The 20,258-nt window shown below is 49.4% G+C and overlaps 1 protein-coding gene across 1 annotated transcript in view; it reads left to right on the forward strand.

Annotated features, from left to right (window-relative positions):
* Positions 1 to 20,258, forward strand: part of BSN (bassoon presynaptic cytomatrix protein) — a gene marked incomplete at its 3' end in the record, with an annotated part of 62,153 nt that overhangs the window by 5,155 nt on the left and 36,740 nt on the right. The window contains 1 exon segment of the mRNA XM_008943522.1: positions 19,950 to 20,258. This exon segment is cut by the window's right edge and continues 447 nt beyond it. Within this exon segment, the coding sequence (XP_008941770.1) occupies positions 19,950 to 20,258 (309 nt within the window).

Raw genomic sequence — 20,258 nt, forward strand, 5'->3', positions numbered from 1 at the left:
TGTATACGACCCTTTCATTCAGGCTTGCTCCTGGTATTGGATTTCAGATCTCCAACCACCAGGAGCAGCAGGTTTCAAACCATTACAGCTGAGGAGCTGAGAATGAAGTAGCATAAGTATGAATACACAGTGCACGGCTGTATTGCTCCTATCATAAGATACCAGTAGATGGTTTTCCTGCTCAGAGGTGTAAGAAGATGTGAGTGGAGTGGAGCCAAGACAGCACTGGGGGAAGCAGAGGGGTGACAGAGGGCTCAGCAGAGCATCTCTGGCAGTGGGACCAAGGCTCAGCAGCACTGGGGGGACGACCCTGGGATGGTCCAAAGCCTTCTCCAACCCAGCTCCACCAGCAGGAGCTGTGCCTGCCTGCAACATCACCTTGTTCATTTAGCAAATGACAAAAAAAACCAAAAACAAACAAACAAACAAAAAAAAATCCAAACAAAAAAAAAAAACAGTACAGTCTGAGTGTCACAGAAATTGTGAAGGTACTTGTGAGTGGTGAGACCCTGGAATGGGTTGCCCAGGGAGGTGGTTGAGGCCCCATCCCTGGGGGTCTTTAAGGCCAGGCTGGATGAGGCTCTGGGCAGCCTGATCTAGTGGGAGGTGTCCCTGCTCATGGCAGAGGGGTTGGAACTGGGTGATCCTTGTGGTCCCTTCCAACCCTGACAGATTCTGATCTGTTTTGGCAGAGGACTTTGGAGCTCTGGTGGCTCGGTGGTTGGACTTGATGATCTTGGAGATCCCTTCCAACCTAAATGATTCTATGATTGTGTGCTGCTTTTCCTGCGAGCCCATTTGTCGTTTGTTTCATTGTCTCAGTTTCATACCTTGCAGCATGTTAGTGTTCCATTTGCAGTGAAACCTGCCAATTTTGTGAATTAAGGGCCCAAGCTGAAGTATTTATGCTTCAGGAGGCTTTGGCTTGAGTGGTGGCTGCTGGTTCAGCGACCCCGCAAGCAAAGGGCTGTGCTTAGGGGTGCCAGGGGAGTTATTAGTGCTACATTAAAACAATGGCCATTATTAATAGCAGTAAATCCCTGATCTCTTCCTCTCATCCATCTCATCTCCTGCCTGTTACTCGCTGAACATCCAAACATTTACAGGTCTCTGATGTCCACCACATAAGCGTGGGCAAAGTCCCTGTTGGCATCAGTGGTTTTACCTTGGGGTCTAACAGATGCTGAAAAGATTTTGGTGAGGAGTAGCTGATCCTTCATGGTCTGGCTACCCCTAAAGCCCTTGGAGCACGACTGTGATTTATGTTTCTGTAATTTTGTGGCTTGAAGCCCATGGTCTGCAGCCTGTTGTGCTCTGACACGCCACCCCATCGCTGCTGGGTGTTAATCTGGGACTCTGGATGTGTCCAGCGAGCTCAGGGGGAACCAAGAGGTGAGCACTGGAGGACAAGATTAAAAAGGGTATCTACTTGCCAATAAATAAATATTATTTTAATGAGAAATTTAATCTCCCCTGTCTCTCTCTGCCTTTTCAAACAATCAAAGCAGACCACCTCCTTCCTGGCTGGCTCTGTAAGCAGTGGTCCTCCCATCTGTGCACCTTTCAGCAAGTTCTAGGAGTATGTTTTTTTCCTCTCGTGGTCAGGTCAAAACGCAGGAAGCCTTTGGACAGGCAGGATTTGTGTGCTGCTGTGGTGTTAGGCAGCTCTTTGTACGTGGCAACGTTGCAGCCCATAACCGTCAAGACCGCTGCCGAGCTGCTGAGTCAAGTTGCCCATTCCAGGATGATTTCCCTTTTGAGATCATCCTTCTTCATGATGTAATTGTACAAATAAATCTGTCCTTAGCATTACGTTGCAGATCCGGTAGAAATTTTCCATTGGGTCAGGATGCATAATAGGACAGAAATGCACATTTTAGTCCAATTTGTTTGTTTTTAGCACAGCTTCAGCCAACAGTGACCGGTATGCGCAGCGTGTGGTGGTGTTTGCAGGAGCTGCAGCTTCTCCTGCATGCTGCCTCCTCCTGAGGCTGCAGTGTTTTGGGCTGGTGCTGCCCTGAGAAGCACCCACCCAGGCAGCTCCCGTGCCTGGTGTGCTGCCGTAGGGCAGAAGAAGGCCTACAGCTCTCTTCAAGAGCACCTTGTGAGCCAGGCACTAAAAATACGCCCTTTTGGGCTGCAGGAGATATTCTGTGTATTTTTATGGTGTGAAAATACTGATAGGATCCTTGAATTTATTGCCCTGGACCAATAGGTTGTGTGTGTGTGTGTATGTATTTCCTGCATTTTAATGCTTCCTCATCATTGCCCTTCACCTCTTAATCCCCTTATCCATTCACCAGGTATCCCACCCTTCATTTCATCCCGTGTCTGCCATGTTGCAGTGAAGGATGTTGCTGTTATCTCTTGGTTAGACGTTTATTTATTTATTTCTGCTCTGTCTTTTTTTTAATGGGGTGATTAACACTGAATAAAGCCGCTAATACAAAGCTGTAGAGTAACAGACTTGTGCTCGCTGAGGCTTTCTACATACAAATGACTTGTTTGCCTTTTTGGCCCCTGCTGCAGGGGTAGTAAAACCAACTGCAAGTAAAGCTGAGTACTCCTGAGAGACGGGAAGCAGCCTGCGTTCTTCTTGGCATCTTCTGCTGCTTGATAAATACCAAGCCCAGCAAGCTGCACAAGCTGAGCCACCACCGCCCTGCGTCCTCCTTCCCTTGGTACATTAAGTTATGGCAAGCTGCTTGCTTGGATGAGCTGTGGGTTTCTGCCAGCTTTCAACTCCCATATAATTTTATCAGTAAAAAGAAAAGCAAGCTGAGGCTCGGGAGCGGCTGTCAAGCTCTCCAGAGCAGAGCTGGGTACCCAGTCAGAGGCTCCCCCTGTATTTTGAAGGCTTTGCTGTGTCTTCTGCTTGCTTTGGTTTCCCTCCACTGGACGTCTTCATGCAGAGTAGTAAGAAAGATCTTTTATAGCTGTGGTGTTGGATGGAGCTGTTTTGCTCATGCAGATGCTGCTCAGAGTTTTCCTACCGGTTAAGCACATGAAATCTCACTTGTGGTTGAGTGTCCCTCTGCATCCTGCTTAACACACAACATATCCCAGAGGGCAGCAGCTGCACAGGGCTTTGTAGTCCTTGCGTGTACAGTCCTGTCTGCAGTATGTGCTTGGTGCTAAAACACTGTGCTGCCTTTGGGGAGCACTCAGGAAGAATCTTCAAGTGCTTTCAGTGCCTCAACAGGGATGGGGTTAATCCCAGCTGAATTCTTTCCTATTTACAGTCGTTCTGCAAGCAGCAGAGAGATGGGGGGGGGTGGGGGAGTGGTATAATGGGACCACCCACTTGAGCACCCGCTCTGCACCCCTGTGGTGCTGTCTCAGAGGCCAGGTCTCTGGTGCAGCAGAGGGGTCTGTGGCACAGGAGGAGACATCGTGATGTGGCTCTTCCCACCCTGGCTGGTAATGACATACAAGGTCTGGCTGGTCCTTAAAGATAGCAGTGATTGGCAGAGGTGGTGACATCTTGGCAGCATCTCTTTTGACCTGAATTTTAACTGATCGCCATTGCTATTTATAGAGCTGTGTGGGCTCCCATCACCAGAAACCATCTTGCTTCTTGTCTGTCTTCTTGCTTCTGTCTCTTGTCTGTCTCTTGGCCGTGTCCATGTTTAGGTGCTAAAAAGGGATTTACATAGTGTGGCAGGCGGAGAAGGACCAGGAATTTTTGGAAACAGCTCTGTGAATGCAGTAAGGTCTTTGTGGGACAGCGGTTTGTGCCTGCGGAGTTGTTCCTCACCACCTTAATTCAAGCTTCTACAGCCTTGCTTCTGGACCTCAACCTCCTGTCATGCCCAGCTCCTCCTCATCTTGGAGGTGTAATAAGGGCTGACCAGGAGCTCAGCTGCATAGCTGAGGGGGTGTGGTGCTAATTGCACTATGAAAATGAGTTGTTTTAACTATGATTGAAATGCTGGTTTTCTAGGCTGTAAAACCTCGGCTGATCAAGGCCAGCTGAAGAGTGGGATGGTTCATTTCTGGATTTGGCTCATGTAAATAGGCTGTGCTATTGGCTTGGCTTTCTGTTCCAGGTGAAATCCAGGCCAAGTTGTTGGAGTAGCTCAAAGGGAAATCCAGAGAGTGAGGTGTAGTCTTCATGGGATTGGAGCAGATGATGCAACAGGTCTGTAGGGTTAAAGGTTTGTCAAAATTAGTTAAAGCAGAAACATAACATGGCACTAAACCAGCTGGAAGTCAGTTTTGAAGATTGAAGGGACAATGTGTCCCTCTACTCTTCCACTTCCTGCCTTGCCCCCTTGCCCACTTTGATGCCCATCTCCTGCATCTTAACTGAGGCCAAATTGCTTGTACAGCAGCCCAGTTGCTGGGTCACAGCTCACAAAAATCCTCTGTGGTGAGACTTGACATTGACTTTTTGTTCCCTCCCCACCTGCTCTGTCACCCCGTTGCCGTGCTCAGGCCATGGAGTTAGACTGGCTGGATCCTGGAGTTGAAGAGCTCTGTGGAAGAGACCCGAGTGGTGGGCAGGACAGATGTGCCCATCAGTCTTACAGAGAGGCAGTTTTGGTGCCCACCTCCCTCCAGCCACCCTCGCCCCCTTAACAGAAGCACGAAGACTTCGGCTCCTACATTCAGCAAAGCCCAGATGGTTCTGAATCATCCACTCACCGTAGCAGAGCACTCCCAGCCCAGGGCAGCGGGGTCAGGGGCAGCTCTCTGCCCCTTTTAATTGCCCCAAGCGAGCAGCTATTTGAAGCCCTGTCCACAGAGAGCACAGGAGCTTGTCACTGCATGTCACTCGGCTCCACAGTACACGCGGGCTCAGCAAGCGTTCCCGATTGAAAACCTGCCAAGGATGCCAATGTGCAGGGGTGCACCGAGCAGCTGGGCTTGCTGGAGAGGGGGCACTGCTGGGCTTGCTGGAGAGGGGGCACTGCTAGGCTCGCCTCTAGGCATGAGAAATCCTCTTGGGGTTTTGGTTTTGGGGTTTTTCCCCCTCTCTCTTAGTTGCAGAGTAGCCCAGTGCCTGGAGACGTAGGCAGGGGGGAAGCTGGGAAGGCCATGTCCTTGCAACTCCTCGGGTGTGGGCTTCCTCCAAAACCAGCTTCTTCATGGCTCTGGGTTGCATGTCGGTTCAGCTCAGCCCCTCTTCTGCTCTCAGATGTACTGCATCTCCTTTCTTCCCTGGGAGACATCCCACGTTCCTCCTGGTCTCCAGGAAGGCACTGCTTGCTGCTCCTTCTCCACTGTGAGCAGAGTATGATGCCCAGCAGATAAAATACCAGCTCTAATGGAAAAGTCTGGCTAAAAACTAGCCGTCTGTACTAAAATTACCCAGGGCACTTCAAGAAGAGTTGAATTACCTGAATTTCTGGATTCCTCAGAAATAATGAGCATACTTATTGTAGGGAGAGGCTTGTCCTTGGGTGTGCCTGCCTCTGTTTTGCCTGTAATGGGCAGGTCTTACTCTACATGCTGCAAAACCTTCCAAGCTTTGAGAAAAGCAAATGCCTTTGGTGTTTGGTGGAACATGGCATGCTGATGTAAGACCAATGGTGCTGGGGCAGAGAAAGACCCTGCCTGAGAAGGGGAAACTCTGTTAAACTGAGCCCTGATACTCAAACATCCTGAGCAGCCTCCCCAAGGGACCTTGGGCACACTTGGGGCATGATGCCTGATATTTTTTGCAGACCCAGGTCAGTACTGAGATGTTGGGCCAGGCCAGGCCAGCTAATGCCCTGAAATTAGTTTTTATGAACTCTACCTTATGTTCTGACCTGCCATATTAATTGTCCAGATGATCTGATTGTGGCTTTCAAATTGGAGAGTGCTTTGAGAAATATCCCCAAACAGCCATGCTGCTGCTGCTGCTGCCATCTGTCTTTGAGCAGCTTCTGGGATCCCATCACTGGCTCTCAGCAGATGATCATTACTGCTTTATTAAATTAGGAAGAAAAAAATCCAGTGACTTTGGAAATACTGCTTTCCATAACGAATTCCAGGTGCTAAATTTTTATTGAGACCCAAGGGACATGTTGAAATCATGCTTGTGCAGATCCTGAAGTTTTCACAGGTCTGCCCAGAAAGTCCCATGATCTGACCGGTTTGAAGGACGTGTCATTTGGAGGGCTCTGAGCGGCTCCAGTGCCACTGCATGAAGAGATCTCAAAGCCATGCCATCCCAGTGAGGAGCCACCTTTGGGTGCTATGTTACTTTTTGTAAAAGGAGGTGGCTTCATTGCCCCTCCTGAGAGTTTTAGCCAGCTCAAGCTGTCACCCCAAGTCCCTCTTCTTCTCCAGCCAACCCTTTTTCCCATGTCTTCCAGCTGCAGGCAGTTGCCCCATGTCTCCCACCCTGCATCCCACTGGGACACAAAGGTCTCAGCACAGCAAGACCCCCTCCCTGGGCGAGTGGGTCGTTGTGCACTGATGAGCAGCATCCCCCAGGGTGACGTTGGACATCCCTAGTGTTGCTGTTTCGCATCCCAACGCCTGCTATGCTGTGGTTCAGACCTGCTTCTCCTCCTTTCCTTTCTCTGCAGAGTGCCAGGAGCCAGCCCAGCCAGGCAGAGGATTAATACCAACAGACAAGGTTGTGGGCAGATAAAAGCTTATGGGAAGGTGGTATTTAGTGGCATGTTAAATGTTTCCCCCCTCCCGGTGCACAGATCCTGCTGCTTCCCCCTTGCCAGCCAATCCACCCCTGCTCTGCCCAGTTGAAGGCAGTTTGTATCCGATGGCTCACGATCAGTACGGCTCTCAGTGTTCAGCTGGAGGTTTTGATGCACACCACTTGAGAATCAGGAGAGAGACCTCTCCAGCAGAACACCCAAAGATGGATGGAGCAGCGATTGTTCTTGAGAGAAATGCACCGTAGATCAGAGTCAGTCCCTGGTAAATAAACTCCAGTTCCTGGCTTTGAGGCAGGGACATGGTGACAAGATTTATTTTTTTTTCTCTCCAAAAGTGGTTTCTAATTGGCATTGGAACAAATCAAAGGAGGATGAAATCAACTTGAACTGTGCAGTTTGTTCCTCTGTGGTTTCCTTTCTGCCCAGGTGGACAAGGAGTAGTGCTGTTCCCAAAGCACTGCAGCTTGCATGGCTTATCATCCAGGCCAACATCCTCCTTGGCTTGGCTTATCACCCAGTCCAGTGTCCTCCTTGGCTGTGGTGGCAGCACTGCTGGAGGGGACTTGGCATGGAGGTGCTGGGCACATTTGGCACCTACAGATGATGTATTGAGCTATAGAGCTTGGTTAAGAAATTATTTTTTAGCAACTGTGCACCTTTGCAGCAATGTCCTACCAGAGGACTAGAGATAGTTGTCTGATACAGCTCTGATGCTTGAATCAAAAATACAGTGTTTATAAGTAAGAGAAGATTTTTCTTCTTTGCCTGACAAGTTAAGAGATTTCATTAGTCATTGAGGTCCACTCCTGCAGACCAAGTTGTTGGCTGTGGTGATGTGGACAGATGCCATTGTTGAGGAGCTCTTAAAAGCTTTTATAGAATCACAGAACCTCAGGTTGGAAGGGCCCTTGAGGATCACCTGGTCCAAACTTTCTTGGAAAAAGCATGATCTAGGTAAGATGGCCCAGCACCCCATCCAGCTGAATTTTAGAAGTGTCCAATGCTCAAAGAAAAGCTAAGAAGTTCAAAAACATGGAGGAAAGGTTTGCTGCTGGGATTTTTTTTTTTTAAACTGATTTCTATTTGAATTTTTTTCTCTTCCGTAACTGTTTCTGGTTTTGCAGTCAGGGACTCAGCCCCTTGGCTGGGCAGAACAAAACTAGCTTTCATTGTAGCTCGCCCAGGGCTTTAAGTGGGGCTTGAAGGGTCACAGGTAGGTTGCTCTATGGTGATCCTTGGAGCTCCTCATCAGGAGGGCAGCAGAGAGGTCCCCGAATGGGGCAACTTCATAATTTGACTTGGGTGATAATAGAAGAGGCAAGTTATGAATAGCAGGATTATTTCTGATTAAGAGTTTATTCACCTTTCCAGGGTGTACCAGTTTAGATCTCCATGACAATAATGACTTTAGATCAGGAAGAAAAAAAAAAAAAATCATTTGCATGATCAGTTTTAATCTTTCTTCGCAACTAGGACTGTTTGTTTTTTTTTTTAAGACAGAGTGATTGCTAGTGTAGACTGGCTTGCAATTAAGTATCTGCCTCATAGAGAGTCTATAATGGCTATAAAAACCTCAATTAACAGTGATGTGCATTTACAGGTACCCGTTCAAATTCTGATCCTTTGCAGATTTTTGTATTAAAATTGGTATGTTTTACTGATTAAATGATGACTTCTGAGCTGGGTGCAGGTGCATTTGGACAGGGAAAGGAATTCCAACACAGAAAGCCTGTTCTAATTTACTGAAATAAGTACCTGGTGACTGGACAAGTTGTTCTGGTGTTTATGGGCATATTTGTAAGCCCGTTTCAGGTGTCCTGGCCACCCAAGTGGGTATCTCTACAAGGCAAGGCAGGAGGTGGGTCTGGGGGCAGATAGTCTGTAGGCTGCTTTAGTGGGACCATGCAGGGCTGAGCTCCTTTACTAGCACTCAGTCCCCCAAATCTGCCCAAGCAGCTCCTAAAAATGCACAGAAACTGTATCTGGAAAAGCAAAAAAACATTAACTAGTTCTGAAGGCCATGGAGGTGCCCTAGAGCCCTAGGTAAGTCAAGACCAAGAGTTCTGCAGCTTGAAGGTGGTGGCTGGTCACTTCTAGGAGACATATGGCATGTTGTGGCCATGTTGCTGACATGTGCTTTGCCCAGTGGATGCCTTCAGCAGAGAAGCTGTTGACTGTTTTTACTTAATAAAATAGCTGCTCTTCAGTGTTTGTGGGTTGTAGGATGGCAAGAAAGATTTAGGTTAATGTGCTGGGAATTTCTAGTGAGGACAGTTAAGCCAAAGCCCCTTTATTCCTCCTTTTCTGCCCACCCAGTAAATCTACAACTGATGGGAAATTTGAAGACCAAGTTAGACAAACCTGTGTTGGCAGTAGTGCAGGCTTGTTTGATCCTGCCCGGGGCCGAGGATGGAGCCAAAACCTTTCAGCCCTCTCTTCTTGCTGCTGCTGAACACCAGGGCAAAATCCCAAAGCCTTTAATGTGGATTTGTTGGAACAAAGCAGCAGCGTAACGAAAATACAGGTGCAGGAGCCGGGCAGGGAAAGGCAGTGCTGGGTGCCCAGGCTGGAGGAGACCCACCAGTGTCTCTCATCTGTTTCTCCCATGGGAAAGCCTTCTGCATTCATCTGGGGGCACTGGATCCTGGAGGGGGTCCGTGCCCCTCTCACAGATCGATGTGTAGTTGGAACAACAGCTTTCCAGGGCAGGGCTCAGCGCTGCAGTTCCTTCCCTCTCTGCCATGGGAGGAGGGCTGCCTGGGATGGCTTCGTCAGGGGTTTAGGATTAATCCTCCTTCTGGACACCTTCCAGGTCCTCCTCTCAGTTCTCTCCTATCCAAGTGTGGCAAGTCCTGGCTGGATGGGACCTTTCTTTCCCCTGCCTGCTTCATGGTGTCCTGAATGCTGTCCCTTGTTACAGACCCATCAGGCTTCCGTCCTCCAGTGCGCTGCTGTGCTTCCCTGCAGCTCTAAAGCTCCTTCATGATTATCTAGTGAAATTCCTGGAGGAACCAGCACAGGCAGCTCCTGAGGAGGGCTGTGCAGAACACCCAGACCACAAGCAGAAGGGGGTATGAACTGTGCCTGTCTCCGCCCAGCTGCACGTCTGAACTTTGTACCTATTTAATTACTTCAATATTTGCATCCTCTGAGCAACACAATAGCCCAAGTGAAGGCACTGGCTGTCCCAGTGATTTCAGGTGAGGTCTGACCTGCCTGGGCAGCCTACGCTGTGGCTCCCTTGGCTGGTAGTTGGTAGCAAGCCAGGGTGTCTTGGGTTCTTTGCTTTTTATTTGCTGCAGCCAGAGATTTGTGCTTCATAGGTTGTGTGGCTTGCTGGATTATAAATAATTCATGGCAGGGAACTTATCATGTTTATCTGGAATAATGGAGCAATTAAAGCTGTTTAGGTATGTAAAAAGATTGTGCAATGGCTTGCCTGTCTTCAGGCCTTAAATTCTTTAAGAGCATTTATTACAGATTTAATCCAGAATAATAAAAAAAAAAAAAAAGGAGAAAGGCAGAAAATACCTTCTGCTCTGATGCACTGACCCACTCTGATGTGTTCTGTTGCAGAAGTTGTTCATTCCAGTGGCTTCACTCATAAATACATATTGATCCAGGATAAAGGAGACCTAACATGGCTCCTTCAGTCTGGAGAAGTGTGAGGCCATCACACCTGGGCTGTGGCTCTGTCTCGGGAAACACTTCAGGCTCTTTACGCTAGCGCCAGGATTGGTTTTATTGTTTAGAAGCTTCTGTCCCAGATGCTTGCTGCTGGGTCAGAGGATCACGAGCCTCTGCCCTGACTGCTGCTATGCCATGCTCAGTCGTTGATGCTGCCAAGGTAATGCAAAGTTTGGGGTGTAGGAGGACCTTCAGATATTCAAGTGTGTTTTGTTTAGTCCCTGAGCTACAGCTATTATCTCCTACTGCTGTAATTGTCCAGGAGGGTTCCCAGAGGAGCCTCTCTCATGAGCAAGGCTGCAAGAGAGACCGCTCGTAACCGAATAGATGTGGAGCCATGTAGAAAATGAATAGATGTGGAACCATACAGTAAATGACTGGTGATTTTATTCTGTGTTACCAATAGGAAACTGAGCTGCTTTTAAATTCATTAGCCTGGGTATTGAGAGCAGCCTATGCTCTTTGTAGCATCACAGCTCTGGAGTGCGTCGCTGCTGCACGTGGTAGCCACCTTGCACCCCCAGGAACCCCTTGGCCTGGTGGATTTCTCTGCTTCAGGCAAAGGGTACCAGTGAATGGAAAGTTTTGAGCTTCTCCATTCCCTCCCAGGCTGCTATTTTAGTTCTGCAGGAGACAATAAGTGAGCAGGACTGGAGGCTTCTGTTACTCTGGACACCGTCCTTGGCTGGCGGCAGGGGACGGGAGCAGCAGCAAAAGGCCATTAGGCTTCCCTGGGTTGGGAGGGCTCGTGTGGAAGTCCCATGCTGTGGAGCTGGAGGGGGCCTGGGGCTGCACTTAGAGCATGTTGGCGTGCAGAGCACAAGAGGTTAAAACCTGGGGTGAGCTCTTCGCCATCCCCCCTGACCAAGCCCTGGGGCCAGCATCCTCCGAGCATGTCCCCACTCCAAACCTTTCATGCACTCCTGCGGACAGGGAACAAAGGCTGTCTAAACAGGAGCTAGTGAGGCAGCAAATTGCACAAGAAACCTTCCCTAATGAACTGGAAGGACTTGTCCCTTTGCCTGGGGCGGCGGCACAGCCAGCACGCTTAGCTGGGCAGGGCCTGGCTTTGGCACGGGCACCCACGCTCCAGGGGGGGGATCAGAGGAGCGGTACTGGGGCTGGTGCTGGAAAGGTTTCCTCCTGCCCATCTTCTCTCTGCCGACAAGGGCAAGTGGTGAGGAGGGGGATGCCTGTGCTTACCGAGGGGCCAGCAGCCCGATCGGTGCCGTAGCCATGGGGGATGCTGCTGGGGGAGAGCCGTCCTGCCTCTGATGGCAGAGTGAGGTTAGTCACAGAGCTCTGCAGGCATGCTGTTCTTTTCTTTGAGCGGTTGCTTCATGGCTGCGCCGCGTGGGAGTAGATCATCCCAAGAGCTGGAGCTTGCCTCTCAAACCCAGAGGGGCTGCAGAGACTCGTGCGTGTTCGTGCCCTTTGGGGAGTGGAGGAGACTTGCTTTAGCAGCCTTCGGTCGGTTCAGGGAGTGCAAACTAGAGCAAAGGGAACTGGTTGAGAAGTGACTAATAGGATGAAATGGCACCGTCTTATTGTGCAGCTTGATACTCTGGACAAACGTGGTTTCCCATCTGTTATTTGCAGGGAAGGAGACGAGTTGGGGGGTTGGATTCTCTCGCGCGCCAGCAAGCGAGCAAGTTGATTATTTTCTGGCAGGCATTAGCAGGATGATTACTGACGGCTTCGGTGCCTTCCCCTTCTGGGCAGGAGTGCTCAAGACTACATTTTATTTGTATTGAGATGTTTGAAGATAAAGATGAGCATAAGGTGGCCTTTTTCAGAAGTGCCTCGATGACCAGTTCCCCCGTCAATTAAGTGCCAACACACTCCTAATTGCACAGTTGCTCTGGAGCCCTGGGTTCTCCTCAAACTGTGCTTTAGTTTTGGACCAGGAAGCTTCAGCCCACGCTTCCTCCGTGTTTGCATCCACCTTCTCTCCACCTGGATGCATGCCTGAATTTTGGTGATGTCTTGACACGCAGTGTGGCTGCGGACACACGGCAGCCCCTGCTTCCTCCAGAGATGCCTTAGGAGACTTCTTCATCTCCAGATGTTATCTGTTCCCCCCTCCTCATATCAGACCCTGGCTGCTACACCACGTTGCAGCCTCCCACGGGATGCTTTGCACACAGGCTGTGCACAGATCCAAACAACAGGGACAGCTTCTGCTGCTTTTCCTCCCCTCGGCATGTGCGCTTTGTGGCAAGCTGTCCCTGCCTTGCTGTGGGAGAAGTTGGCAATAGTTCTGATTTAAAAAACAACCCCAAAACTTCAGAATAAGATGCTTATTTGTTTGTCGTGCACTCCACCAGGCAGTCTGAGATGGTGTGGGAAGCCTTCTCCGTGCAGTACCTTTAGCTTTTCCCATGCATCAGCGGTGCTGGCAGGATTTGCTCAGCTTTCCCTGCTCTCCTATGGCCATTCCCACCTCCTGCCCTCCCAGCAGCACCCCAGCTTGCTGTTCCCTCTGTTCTCTGGCCAAGGGCTGCCTCCTAGCACTGCCTCTTCTCTTGGCTCAGGGTGTTGCTTTAATTGCAGGGTGCATGGCTTGGGCAGATTCCAGTGTGGCAATGCTGTAAGGACACTCTCGACAGGTCACTTGGCAGCTCTTGGGAGAGGCCAGGCTGTTGTGGTGCTCCTCCAGGATAACCCAATGGCACCCATTAACAAAGTCCTCCTTCATCCAGTCAGTGATCCCTGGCATTGAGCCTCCCTATTAGCCTTATTAACAAGGTACCTTCATTACCCAATTCCAGCTTTGGTTATCTTTATGCTCCTCTAGTTCTGGCTGTGCTGGTGGCTGGGAAAGGCAGAGGAGTGAGTTCTGATCGTGCCCTGGGGGTGCATCTGCTGGGGGCTGTCCTCGTGAGTCATGGCTCTGGGGCAGGTGCTTACTCAGGGCTCTCAGAGTCAAAAGAGCTCCTGCCAAAGGCTTGCTGTCTTACTCTTCCCAAACATGTTTTTTTTTTTTCCCCCAAGATTTCCAGATTTATAGAATATCAAATACATTTTGTGTAGCTTGGAGAAAATCCACGCTCCTTTTCTCCTCCGGTTTCCCATGAACTTGGCCTCTTGGTTTTCAGCTAGTTGTGCACCCTGGTGTCTCACTCCAGAGGAGGGTGGATTGTATCTTCATCTGAACAAAGCTCCTTTGCTCCATCCTCTTCAAAGTGGTCAGCCTTGGGTGGGATTGACCATGCTTTTCCCAGCCTAAAATAATCATCTAAAACAAGTCAGGTGGACTGTCCTGAAGTGCCCCATGGCCTCCTCTGATGTGGGGCCATAGAGCTTCCAAGGTGAGATGGCTTTGTCTGCAGTGAGGTGTTGTAAATGGGTAGTGGTGGTGACGAACCATTCAGTATCAAGTTTCTGAAGTCTTAAATATGGTCATCTAATTCTCTCCTATTCCTTCTGAGTTTATTATTTTTATGGATGGCATCCTGGGTGACCTCCAAATGGTCCAAAATAACCAACCCTCAGCAAAGACAGAATTATTCTTCATTATAATCTAAATTTTGGCTTGAAGAGATCTTGGATGTTCAGTTAAGAAGTCTTTCTGCTTACAGCTCATTTGAAAGCTTCTCCTATCTACTGCAAAGGTTGAACTCTATACTTGAGATACTTTTAGAAGCTGTATTGTCTTACCTCAGGAGAACAAAACAACCTGTATATTACCAGCATTCCCTTGCATCTCCTGGTAACAAATCCAGGGGACAAGCCATTTCCACATAGTTTCCTAAAATAGGTGGTTTTAGAATGACTTCAGAAGCCTTATAAACTCAAGCTGTCTCTATCATTTGAGACCAGTTTTTAACTGTGTGCTTTGCTCAGTGCTTTTCTTGAGGGCTTGGTAAGCTGGAGCACACAGGGATGCTTTTTGGTCACACATATGTACCTAGGCAAGCCACTGCTCCCCTCTACAGAGGGTCAGGATCTGGCCCAACATGCGTGGGCCCATCTTGGGGACCGTTCTTGGTGTTTAAATCTGCCCTGGGCACATCCAGCACATTCTGTGGATATTCCTGCCTATGGGTTTTTTTCAGGAAATGCTGACTGGAAAGTTTTCATTCCTAATGGGATTTGCAGATGGTTGGAGTCTGCAGTTGCAGACCTGTTTGTGCACTGGGGAACAGCAGGATTTGGAAGTGGGGTTAGAGGAATATTCTGGGGTGCTGCAAGGGTCTGCAGTGGGAAGGGTAGGGCTGGTGGTCATGGGTGGGTTGGGTGCTGTGTGCAGGGCTGGGGCAGGGCGGGGGTTGGATGCAGACATACCAAATGTCAGTAAAGACAAGACAGTTCCAACTTTCAAAGCTTTTGAGAGCAGTATGGGTATAAGACACTCTATAGAAAAAACGTCTGCAAGCTTTCCCTCCTTGAGTCTTCTGCTGAGCCCAACAGCATGTGTATAATTTGCTTTAATGGTTAGAAACATCTGCTGTTAAAAGTGATGCTTAATATATTTGCCTTCCATTTCCAGTCATTAGTTCTTTTTATGCCTTTTTCTGCCTAATTAAGAACCTTTTAGTACCTGATTTTGTTTCCCCTGAATGTGCTGCTGTATCGTAATCAAGTCACTTCTTAATCTTCTCTTTGATAAACGAAAAAGATCAACCTTTGTGATTCTTTCATTTCAGACATTTTCTGCATCCCTAGGACTGCTGTTACACATCCGGGCTCTATCTCCCACAGCGTTTTACTAATCTCCTTAAAATGTCGGTGTGGAACCATTGAGGGCTCTGGAAGGAGCCCCTTGGTCCTGGAAAAGGAGTCTGAGCCACCTCCTCACTACCACCTCCAGCTCTGTGCTTCCTGCACAGAGCAAACTTGGGTTTGCTAGGCAGCAGAGACTCATCTTCATCAATATTTATCATTTTACCAGAACCTGCCACGTCCAAGTGGTGATAACCATAGTGAGATGAAGACCTTGCTAGAGAAAAAGGTAATGGTGAAGTCTTGCTGTCTCCCAGATCAGCCAGGTAACTAATCCAAAATCCATTTAGCATGTTCAGTATTTGTATTTTATAGTGCTGTGTTTCTGGGTTTTTTTTTTTTTGCCAATTTGAAATATCTTCTGGCACTGGTAGATGTTGTCAAATGTTCTTCTTGATTGCTAATGAGTTGGAAACACTTCCTCCTGGTGATGAGTGTTATCCTGCTTCTTACCAGACATTCAATGACAGTAATTACAACCCTATCTATCTCATTAAGAGCTTTACCATTTTCACCCAGTGATGGGTCCCTGCCCTTTCTAGGATGGCCTTTGTCCCCAATGCCCTCCATCAATCCTTCCTACTTCCTTCCAAAAGACTCCTTCCTCAAGCTCCTTTCTTTTCACACGGTTTAAGCACTTCACAGCTTCTTGGTTGATGTTGGTGTGCTGAGCTCAAATATTTGCTGATTTTATATTTCTCTTGGTGCCCTCCATTTGGCACAGCAGCCACCTTCACTTTTAGCATTTGCTCTTCATTGAGGCATCAGCTTGATTTCAGAGCTATCAGCTACAACCCCATTTTCTTTGTATTTTCCAGTGTTCTCCCCAGTCAGATTTCCTGGGCTGAAGGAAGTTAGCAAGGCCAGTCTCACACCTTTCAAGAGAAAGTTTTACCTCCCCTTGTTTTAGGATATAATGGTGACTTCAGCATTGCCACAAGATGAGCTGGAACTAGAGTTTTCAATAGTATTGGATTTTTTTCCTCCTACCAATAGACATTTCATTCTGCTAATTACCAGACTGTTAGAAGTGATGAAGTAGTTGGATAAATTACTCTTTTCATATTCTTGCCCTCTATTTCTTTAGTGTGTTCTGAGCATCTTCCCCCACATGACGAGTCTGCAGGCAAGAAGAGGAGTGTTTAGAGGATGGCAATGCAAGCCAACTGAATAGTCCAGTTTCATCTGTTTCTATGTCTTATTTGCCCAGTTCTCCACCAATTCAAAACGTCCAGGGGTTGGATTAGCAAAGATTTACACCAAGGTTTTTCCATTCTCCTTTCTTTTTCTTGGGGGAATGATCTTTGGCAAGATGACTTGGCCATTCTTCTTTACTATCTTTCCTCCAGGGTCCTTTAAGTTGTCTTTGACCCGTGTAATCCACACGTTGCGTCATCGTTGCATCAGTAGAGGGTGGTTGGGCAATTTCTGATAATCCCAACCAAATTTACATTTCAAATGCTTTCTTTGGGAGCTTGCAGCCTCACTTTTATTCCCTGCAGCTTTCTTCTGCTCCCCAGGACAGCTGTTCCTCTGCAGTTGCTCAGCAAGTCACCCAGAGCAGTTGGATGGTTTGTACCCCATCTGAAAGTCCCCTGGCTTTTTTTATGTCTTGATCACATAAGCCAGGTTTATTGTGGACAATGAGAAAGCTCCAAGGATGACATTACTCTACAACCCCGAGCACAGGAAGGTCCTGGTGAGCTTGCTCATGAGTCGTATACAGCTTGCATGGCCCCAAGACCTGTGATGGTACCTCCTGGAGCCTGGGGAGCAGTTCTCCTGCACAAGCCTTGGCCAGGGCAAAGTGGGCACCGTGCGTGGTGCAGGCAGGGGGTGACCCAGCAGAGCTGGAGCTGTGAGCTGTTCGTTATTCACCAGCAGCGCTTGCTTCTCCTTAAAGCTGGCAGATAGTTGAGGGCGATCAGTTGAATTCCCTCAGTGTTTTTGTTCAATTATTTGGAAGTTTATGCAGGAGGGTGGCAAAGTATTTTTCCTGTTCCAGAAAATAAGCTGAATCTTGTGCCAGGCCACACAAAACCAGGAGTGTGGAGCATATCCTTTGCCATGGACCTTGTGGTCATGATCCCCTAAAGTCTAGATGCAAAAAGCCCTGCTGTGGGGCTGGGAATATCTCCTCTTCCCCCAGTTTCCACTTTGCTAGAGGGTAAGGAGATTATGTGGAGAAGGAAGATTTGCATTTCTTGGATACTGGGAACTTTGCAAGGAGAGAGAACCTGAATAGAAAGGATTGGTTCTCCCTTAATTGGAGTGGATGGGGATGGCGGGCAAAGCTGATGGGATTTTGGGAGACGCTTTCCTGAAATAGAATAGTGGGAAGGATTTCCAGGGAGTGTGAAAGCAAAAATAATGTGCAAAATACTAACGGGATGAGGTTCAACAAGGCCAAGTGCTGGGTCCTGCACTTGGGTCATGACAAATCCCTGCAATGCTCCAGGTTCGGGGAAGAGTGGCTGGAAAGTCCCCAGAGGAAAAGGACCTGGGGGGGTTGTTCAAAAGCCAGCTGAAGATGAGCCAGCAGTGTGCCCACGTGGCGAAGGAGGCCACCAGCATCCTGACTTGGATCAGTACTAGTGTGGCCAGCAGGACCAGGGCAAGGATTGTCCCCCTGTACTTGGCACTGGGGAGGTACTGGGTTCAGTTTTGAGCTTCTCACTAGAAAAACAACATTGAGGTGCTGGAGCATGTCCAGAGAAGGGCAACAAAGCTGGGGAAGGGTCCAGCGCACAAGTCTGTTGAGGAGCAGCTGAGGGACCTGGGAGTGTTGACCCTGGAGCAAAGGAGGCTCAGGGGAGACCTTCTGGCTCTTGACAACTTCCTGCAAGGAGGCTGGACCCAGGCGAGGGTTGGTCTCTTCTCCCAAGGAACAAATGATGGGAAAAGATGAAATGGCCTCAAGTTGCATCAGGGGAGGTTCAGGTTGGATATTAGGAAAAATTTCTTCCCTGAGAGGTTTGCCAAGCCCTAGAAGAGGCTGCCCAGGGCAGTGGTGGAGTTCCCGTCCCTGGAGGGATTGAAAAGCCATGGAGAAGTGGTGCTGAGGGACATGGGTTAGTGGTGGATCTGGCAGGGATTGGTTAGTGGTTGGACTTGATGATCTTAAGGGTCTTTTCCAACCAAAATGGTTCTGTGATCCTATGAATTCCGTACATCAGAAGAGAAACAGCAAGATCATAAGAAATCATTACAACTAAAGCAGCATTTTCAGGACCTAAGTATAGTGTGGCTCGCTTGGAGAAACAACGATGTAACACAAAGTTCCTGGGGAAGAATGGAGGTTCCTTTTTATTCAGCTCCAAGCAAAATACTCGAGCAGAGCTGGTGGGGATGGTGTCATGGGAGCTCAGCAAGCACAGCTGAAGGCTGAGAAGAGCACAGAGCTGACATGCAGCCAGGCTTGTAAGGTGATGAGAAGAGCTTTGCTGGAAACTAAGAGTCCATGCAGAGCCCTCTGCAACCTGATGAGCGAGCTGGCTGCTGTGCAGAGTGGGCAGGAGGAGGCTCATGCACCCCCCTCCTTTAATTTCAGTCTGTTTTACCTGGTTGATCTGAATTTCCTCTATTTTAAAAAGTTTATTGTTTGAAGGTTGGGCCTAGTGAGAGTCCTCCTGGGGAGGGGACCTGTAAGGAAGTGTTCTAGGGCACGTCTGCCCCCCACCCCCACCCCCCCAAGGACTCATCATCCTGTCCAATCACAGGACCTGCCAAAACACTCAACTTCATCTCTGATGCAGAAAAAGCTTAAAATAGGCCTGTGGTTGAAGCGCAGGGGAAAAACCCATGGTCAGGTTATGGATCAGTTGTGCCAGCACCCAAGTCTCCAGCTGCAGGACCAGAAGGCCATGCAGACCTGGAGATATGGGGCTGGGCGAGGCGGTGGGGTGGTTAATATCTCTGTGGTGGGGATTAAGCTGAGCCTTAGAGGTGATCCATAACATTGGGATGATGGGACAACTCCTGCTGTGAAGGGCAGGGAAAACAGCTGGGAGCTGTTGGGTGCTGTGTGTGCAGCCACCCATGCCAGGGTAGCATGTCCACTATCCTGGGTGCTGCTTTGGGTTTTGGGGATTCTCTGGTCCTTTTTGCCACCTTAGTTGCTGGTCTCTGAGAAACATTTTGCAGGCAGGCTCAGTTGTCCTGGTGAATGTGCTCCACCTTAGTGTTTGCATGGCCGCTGAGCATCCTGGGGGATCCTCACAGGGGAAGGCTCACAGCACTCAGACAGTCTCTTAAATTAAATTAATTCAGACATGAGTGTGTCACAGGGAAAGTCTCTCGGGGGAGAAGTCTTTCATTTATCACCACTTATGGAGGGAGCATTGTATTCTCCATTTGCATCTCCTGGCGAGAGTGACGATTAACCCCGTGATGCCCCCCTCCCCTCACTGGTGCTTTGCCTGCCAGGAGAACCTGCTCCCTGCTGTCCCGGATGGGCTGCAGTGCCCAGATTTTGGGGTGGGATATCACAACTGCCCCACCAATTTCAGAAGAGCCATCTCTGCTGGCTTTGGGGGAGCAGCGGGCACATCATGGGGCTACCAGGCAGTAGTGGGCAGCGTGCTGGTGCTGGGCAGCATTGCAGTTATCCACCTGTGTTATGGCAGCATCCCTCTGCAGGCAGAGCCTCGTGGCTAGCTGGAGCTTTCCAGCAGAAGCCTTGGAAGCAAACCAAGGCTAATTAAAGCTTGCTTTTGCACCGGCCCATCATGCCGTAGGTACCTGTGGCAGATAGGGTCTGCTAGCCCGGACAGCGAGAGATTTTCCACGCGGCATGCAATACTGAACTGTTTTTTTGGGGGCTGGTGGCTCGTTCCCATGTCTACGCAGGGTTTGTTTGGGGGAGAACCGAAGGGTGCGCTGGGGCCACAGCCCGCTCACTGCCCGTGCCCTCTCCTTGTCTCGCAGGTGAAGGAGTGGCTGTGCTTGAACTGCCAGATGCAGCGGGCGCTGGGGATGGACATGACCACCGCTCCTCGCTCCAAGAGCCAGCAGCAGCTGCACTATCCCCCCCCCCGGCCAAACCACCCCCCCCCCCCAGCCGCAGATAAGTCCCAGCCAGCTGCCCGCGCCCCGCCGCCCGAGACCCCCAGGTCTCACCCCACGGCACCGCAGAGGGACCCCCACGGCCAAGGCCCGCCGAAACCTCTGGAGGTGGCCAGGTCCTCCCCGCCGCAGCAGCCAGCCAAGCCGTCCCCCGCCGCACCGAGGAAGCAC

Source organism: Merops nubicus, unplaced genomic scaffold (assembly GCF_000691845.1).
Source record: "Merops nubicus isolate BGI_N331 unplaced genomic scaffold, ASM69184v1 scaffold19027, whole genome shotgun sequence".
Classification (NCBI taxonomy): Eukaryota; Metazoa; Chordata; class Aves; order Coraciiformes; family Meropidae; genus Merops; species Merops nubicus.